Source organism: Macrosteles quadrilineatus, unplaced genomic scaffold, assembly GCF_028750875.1.
Source record: "Macrosteles quadrilineatus isolate MER2022 unplaced genomic scaffold, UCM_ALF_1.0 Scaffold_9__3_contigs__length_116548681, whole genome shotgun sequence".
NCBI lineage: Eukaryota > Metazoa > Arthropoda > Insecta > Hemiptera > Cicadellidae > Macrosteles > Macrosteles quadrilineatus.
In genome coordinates this window covers 52,121,794-52,129,971 of record NW_026542602.1, presented here as the reverse complement: position 1 = coordinate 52,129,971, position 8,178 = coordinate 52,121,794, and the positions used below count along the sequence as shown (strand labels likewise).

Genomic DNA, 8,178 nt, shown 5'->3' with positions numbered 1-8,178 from the left:
TCTTTGTCACAGGTGTACGAGGCTGCTGGGCTGGCCAATGCTGACAGTTTTATCCGACAGTTCCCTGATGGCTACAGTACCATTCTGGGGGAGAGAGGAGTTACCGTGTCTGGGGGCCAGAAACAGAGGATAGCTATCGCCGCTACAAGCGCTCTTAGCACTCTACTGAAAATCCCATCCATCATCATACTAGACGAGGCTACCAGGTCAGTTGCAAGGGAATAACTTGATCGTAAAACATGTTAAAATGTAACATGTAAAAATGTAACATGTGGAAATATAAGAAGTTAAAATGTAACATGTTAAAATGTAACGTGTTAAAATGTAACATTTTAAAATGTAACTTGCTTAAATGTAACGTGTTAAAATGTAACATATTAAAATGTAACATGTAAAAATGTAACATGTAAAATTGTAACCTTTTAAAATGTAACATGCTTAAAGGTAACTTGTTAAAATGTAACATATTAAAAACGTTATGAGTACTGGTATGAGTAAAAGTTTTTATGTCAGCTTGGTGGTTGAGTGATTATAGTACTGCTGTAATCAGAAGGTAGCTGGTTTGATTCTATGTTACTTTGTTTGTATTACCTGTCACTAGTTTGGTATTACTAATTTAATTAATCTTTGTCACAGGTGTACGAGGCTGCTGGGCTGGCCAATGCTGACAGTTTTATCCGACAGTTCCCTGATGGCTACAGTACCATTCTGGGGGAGAGAGGAGTTACCGTGTCTGGGGGCCAGAAACAGAGGATAGCTATCGCCCGCGCTCTACTGAAAATCCCAACCATCCTCATACTAGACGAGGCTACCAGGTCAGTTGCAAGGGAATGTCTTGATCGTAAAACATGTTAAAATGTAACATGTAAAAATGTAACATGTGGAAATATAAGAAGTTAAAATGTAACATGTTAAAATGTAACGTGTTAAAATGTAACATTTTAAAATGTAACATGCTTAAATGTAACGTGTTAAAATGTAACATATTAAAATGTAACATGTAAAAATGTAACATGTAAAATTGTAACCTTTTAAAATGTAACATGCTTAAAGGTAACTTGTTAAAATGTAACATATTAAAAACGTTATGAGTACTGGTATGAGTAAAAGTTTTTATCAGCTTGGTGGTTGAGTGACGACGACGACGACGACGACGACGACGACGACGACGACGACGACGACGACGACGACGACGACGACGACGACGACGACGACGACGACGACGACGACGACGACGACGACGACGACGACGACGACGACGACGGTTTTTATGTCAGCTTGGTGGTTGAGTGATTATAGTACTGCTGTACTCGCCTTGTAATCAGAAGGTAGCTGGTTTGATTCTATGTTACTTTGTTTGTATTACCTGTCACTAGTTTGGTATTACTAATTTAATTAATCTTTGTCACAGGTGTACGAGGCTGCTGGGCTGGCCAATGCTGACAGTTTTATCCGACAGTTCCCTAATGGCTACAGTACCATTCTGGGGGAGAGAGGAGTTACCGTGTCTGGGGGCCAGAAACAGAGGATAGCTATCGCCGCTACAAGCGCTCTTAGCACTCTACTGAAAATCCCATCCATCATCATACTAGACGAGGCTACCAGGTCAGTTGCAAGGGAATAACTTGATCGTAAAACATGTTAAAATGTAACATGTAAAAATGTAACATGTGGAAATATAAGAAGTTAAAATGTAACATGTTAAAATGTAACGTGTTAAAATGTAACATTTTAAAATGTAACTTGCTTAAATGTAACGTGTTAAAATGTAACATATTAAAATGTAACATGTAAAAATGTAACATGTAAAATTGTAACCTTTTAAAATGTAACATGCTTAAAGGTAACTTGTTAAAATGTAACATATTAAAAACGTTATGAGTACTGGTATGAGTAAAAGTTTTTATGTCAGCTTGGTGGTTGAGTGATTATAGTACTGCTGTAATCAGAAGGTAGCTGGTTTGATTCTATGTTACTTTGTTTGTATTACCTGTCACTAGTTTGGTATTACTAATTTAATTAATCTTTGTCACAGGTGTACGAGGCTGCTGGGCTGGCCAATGCTGACAGTTTTATCCGACAGTTCCCTGATGGCTACAGTACCATTCTGGGGGAGAGAGGAGTTACCGTGTCTGGGGGCCAGAAACAGAGGATAGCTATCGCCCGCGCTCTACTGAAAATCCCAACCATCCTCATACTAGACGAGGCTACCAGGTCAGTTGCAAGGGAATGTCTTGATCGTAAAACATGTTAAAATGTAACATGTAAAAATGTAACATGTGGAAATATAAGAAGTTAAAATGTAACATGTTAAAATGTAACGTGTTAAAATGTAACATTTTAAAATGTAACATGCTTAAATGTAACGTGTTAAAATGTAACATATTAAAATGTAACATGTAAAAATGTAACATGTAAAATTGTAACCTTTTAAAATGTAACATGCTTAAAGGTAACTTGTTAAAATGTAACATATTAAAAACGTTATGAGTACTGGTATGAGTAAAAGTTTTTATCAGCTTGGTGGTTGAGTGACGACGACGACGACGACGACGACGACGACGACGACGACGACGACGACGACGACGACGACGACGACGACGACGACGACGACGACGACGACGACGACGACGACGACGACGACGACGACGACGACGCCGGCGCCGCCGCCGGTCGCCGCCGCCGCCGCCGCCGCCGCCGCCGCCGCCGCCGCCGCCGCCGCCGCCGCCGCCGCCGCCGCCGCCGCCGCCGCCGCCGCCGCCGCCGCCGACGACGACGACGACGACGACGACGACGACGACGACGACGACGACGACGACGACGACGACGACGACGACGACGACGACGACGACGACGACGACGACGACGACGACGACGACGACGACGACGACGACGACGACGACGACGACGACGACGACGACGACGACGACGACGACGACGACGACGACGACGACGACGACGACGACGACGACGACGACGACGACGACGACGACGACGACGACGACGACGACGACGACGACGACGACGACGACGACGACGACGACGACGACGACGACGACGACGACGACGACGACGACGACGACGACGACGACGACGACGACGACGACGACGACGACGACGACGACGACGACGACGACGACGACGACGACGACGACGACGACGACGACGACGACGACGACGACGACGACGACGACGACGACGACGACGACGACGACGACGACGACGACGACGACGACGACGACGGTTTTTATGTCAGCTTGGTGGTTGAGTGATTATAGTACTGCTGTACTCGCCTTGTAATCAGAAGGTAGCTGGTTTGATTCTATGTTACTTTGTTTGTATTACCTGTCACTAGTTTGGTATTACTAATTTAATTAATCTTTGTCACAGGTGTACGAGGCTGCTGGGCTGGCCAATGCTGACAGTTTTATCCGACAGTTCCCTGATGGCTACAGTACCATTCTGGGGGAGAGAGGAGTTACCGTGTCTGGGGGCCAGAAACAGAGGATAGCTATCGCCGCTACAAGCGCTCTTAGCACTCTACTGAAAATCCCATCCATCATCATACTAGACGAGGCTACCAGGTCAGTTGCAAGGGAATAACTTGATCGTAAAACATGTTAAAATGTAACATGTAAAAATGTAACATGTGGAAATATAAGAAGTTAAAATGTAACATGTTAAAATGTAACGTGTTAAAATGTAACATTTTAAAATGTAACTTGCTTAAATGTAACGTGTTAAAATGTAACATATTAAAATGTAACATGTAAAAATGTAACATGTAAAATTGTAACCTTTTAAAATGTAACATGCTTAAAGGTAACTTGTTAAAATGTAACATATTAAAAACGTTATGAGTACTGGTATGAGTAAAAGTTTTTATGTCAGCTTGGTGGTTGAGTGATTATAGTACTGCTGTAATCAGAAGGTAGCTGGTTTGATTCTATGTTACTTTGTTTGTATTACCTGTCACTAGTTTGGTATTACTAATTTAATTAATCTTTGTCACAGGTGTACGAGGCTGCTGGGCTGGCCAATGCTGACAGTTTTATCCGACAGTTCCCTGATGGCTACAGTACCATTCTGGGGGAGAGAGGAGTTACCGTGTCTGGGGGCCAGAAACAGAGGATAGCTATCGCCCGCGCTCTACTGAAAATCCCAACCATCCTCATACTAGACGAGGCTACCAGGTCAGTTGCAAGGGAATGTCTTGATCGTAAAACATGTTAAAATGTAACATGTAAAAATGTAACATGTGGAAATATAAGAAGTTAAAATGTAACATGTTAAAATGTAACGTGTTAAAATGTAACATTTTAAAATGTAACATGCTTAAATGTAACGTGTTAAAATGTAACATATTAAAATGTAACATGTAAAAATGTAACATGTAAAATTGTAACCTTTTAAAATGTAACATGCTTAAAGGTAACTTGAAATGTAACATATTAAAAACGTTATGAGTACTGGTATGAGTAAAAGTTTTTATCAGCTTGGTGGTTGAGTGACGACGACGACGACGACGACGACGACGACGACGACGACGACGACGACGACGACGACGACGACGACGACGACGACGACGACGACGACGACGACGACGACGACGACGACGACGACGACGACGACGACGACGACGACGACGACGACGACGACGACGACGACGACGACGACGACGACGACGACGACGACGACGACGACGACGACGACGACGACGACGACGACGACGACGACGACGACGACGACGACGACGACGACGACGACGACGACGACGACGACGACGACGACGACGACGACGACGACGACGACGACGACGACGACGACGACGACGACGACGACGACGACGACGACGACGACGACGACGACGACGACGACGACGACGACGACGACGACGACGACGACGACGACGACGACGACGACGACGACGACGACGACGACGACGACGACGACGACGACGACGACGACGACGACGACGACGACGACGACGACGACGACGACGACGACGACGACGACGACGACGACGACGACGACGACGACGACGACGACGACGACGACGACGACGACGACGACGACGACGACGACGACGACGACGACGACGACGACGACGACGACGACGACGACGACGACGACGACGACGACGACGACGACGACGACGACGACGACGACGACGACGACGACGACGACGACGACGACGACGACGACGACGACGACGACGACGACGACGACGACGACGACGACGACGACGACGACGACGACGACGACGACGACGACGACGACGACGACGACGACGACGACGACGACGACGACGACGACGACGACGACGACGACGACGACGACGACGACGACGACGACGACGACGACGACGACGACGACGACGACGACGGTTTTTATGTCAGCTTGGTAGTTGAGTGATTATAGTACTGCTGTACTCGCCTTGTAATCAGAAGGTAGCTGGTTTGATTCTATGTTACTTTGTTTGTATTACCTGTCACTAGTTTGGTATTACTAATTTAATTAATCTTTGTCACAGGTGTACGAGGCTGCTGGGCTGGCCAATGCTGACAGTTTTATCCGACAGTTCCCTAATGGCTACAGTACCATTCTGGGGGAGAGAGGAGTTACCGTGTCTGGGGGCCAGAAACAGAGGATAGCTATCGCCGCTACAAGCGCTCTTAGCACTCTACTGAAAATCCCATCCATCATCATACTAGACGAGGCTACCAGGTCAGTTGCAAGGGAATAACTTGATCGTAAAACATGTTAAAATGTAACATGTAAAAATGTAACATGTGGAAATAATATAAGAAGTTAAAATGTAACATGTTAAAATGTAACGTGTTAAAATGTAACATTTTAAAATGTAACTTGCTTAAATGTAACGTGTTAAAATGTAACATATTAAAATGTAACATGTAAAAATGTAACATGTAAAATTGTAACCTTTTAAAATGTAACATGCTTAAAGGTAACTTGTTAAAATGTAACATATTAAAAACGTTATGAGTACTGGTATGAGTAAAAGTTTTTATGTCAGCTTGGTGGTTGAGTGATTATAGTACTGCTGTAATCAGAAGGTAGCTGGTTTGATTCTATGTTACTTTGTTTGTATTACCTGTCACTAGTTTGGTATTACTAATTTAATTAATCTTTGTCACAGGTGTACGAGGCTGCTGGGCTGGCCAATGCTGACAGTTTTATCCGACAGTTCCCTGATGGCTACAGTACCATTCTGGGGGAGAGAGGAGTTACCGTGTCTGGGGGCCAGAAACAGAGGATAGCTATCGCCCGCGCTCTACTGAAAATCCCAACCATCCTCATACTAGACGAGGCTACCAGGTCAGTTGCAAGGGAATGTCTTGATCGTAAAACATGTTAAAATGTAACATGTAAAAATGTAACATGTGGAAATATAAGAAGTTAAAATGTAACATGTTAAAATGTAACGTGTTAAAATGTAACATTTTAAAATGTAACATGCTTAAATGTAACGTGTTAAAATGTAACATATTAAAATGTAACATGTAAAAATGTAACATGTAAAATTGTAACCTTTTAAAATGTAACATGCTTAAAGGTAACTTGTTAAAATGTAACATATTAAAAACGTTATGAGTACTGGTATGAGTAAAAGTTTTTATCAGCTTGGTGGTTGAGTGACGACGACGACGACGACGACGACGACGACGACGACGACGACGACGACGACGACGACGACGACGACGACGACGACGACGACGACGACGACGACGACGACGACGACGCCGGCGGCGGCGGCGGCGGCGGCGGCGGCGGCGGCGGCGGCGGCGGCGGCGGCGGCGGCGGCGGCGGCGGCGGCGGCGGCGGCGGCGGCGGCGGCGGCGGCGGCGGCGGCGGCGGCGACGACGGCGACGACGACGACGACGACGACGACGACGACGACGACGACGACGACGACGACGACGACGACGACGACGACGACGACGACGACGACGACGACGACGACGACGACGACGACGACGACGACGACGACGACGACGACGACGACGACGACGACGACGACGACGACGACGACGACGACGACGACGACGACGACGACGACGACGACGACGACGACGACGACGACGACGACGACGACGACGACGACGACGACGACGACGACGACGACGACGACGACGACGACGACGACGACGACGACGACGACGACGACGACGACGACGACGACGACGACGACGACGACGACGACGACGACGACGACGACGACGACGACGACGACGACGACGACGACGACGACGACGACGACGACGACGACGACGACGACGACGACGACGACGACGACGACGACGACGACGACGACGACGACGACGACGACGACGACGACGACGACGACGACGACGACGACGACGACGACGACGACGACGACGACGACGACGACGACGACGACGACGACGACGACGACGACGACGACGACGACGACGACGACGACGACGACGACGACGACGACGACGACGACGACGACGACGACGACGACGACGACGACGACGACGACGACGACGACGGTTTTTATGTCAGCTTGGTGGTTGAGTGATTATAGTACTGCTGTACTCGCCTTGTAATCAGAAGGTAGCTGGTTTGATTCTATGTTACTTTGTTTGTATTACCTGTCACTAGTTTGGTATTACTAATTTAATTAATCTTTGTCACAGGTGTACGAGGCTGCTGGGCTGGCCAATGCTGACAGTTTTATCCGACAGTTCCCTGATGGCTACAGTACCATTCTGGGGGAGAGAGGAGTTACCGTGTCTGGGGGCCAGAAACAGAGGATAGCTATCGCCGCTACAAGCGCTCTTAGCACTCTACTGAAAATCCCATCCATCATCATACTAGACGAGGCTACCAGGTCAGTTGCAAGGGAATAACTTGATCGTAAAACATGTTAAAATGTAACATGTAAAAATGTAACATGTGGAAATATAAGAAGTTAAAATGTAACATGTTAAAATGTAACGTGTTAAAATGTAACATTTTAAAATGTAACTTGCTTAAATGTAACGTGTTAAAATGTAACATATTAAAATGTAACATGTAAAAATGTAACATGTAAAATTGTAACCTTTTAAAATGTAACATGCTTAAAGGTAACTTGTTAAAATGTAACATATTAAAAACGTTATGAGTACTGGTATGAGTAAAAGTTTT

General features: G+C 46.3%; 1 protein-coding gene across 1 annotated transcript; it reads right to left on the bottom strand.

Annotated features, from left to right (window-relative positions):
- Positions 1 to 4,661: 4,661 nt before the first annotated feature.
- Positions 4,662 to 5,321, bottom strand: LOC129002737 (uncharacterized protein DDB_G0271670; the record flags this gene model as incomplete). Its single annotated transcript, XM_054430762.1, has 1 exon — positions 4,662 to 5,321. A coding segment is annotated over one exon (660 nt), but the record flags the coding sequence as incomplete, so codon positions are not given.
- Positions 5,322 to 8,178: the final 2,857 nt, after the last annotated feature.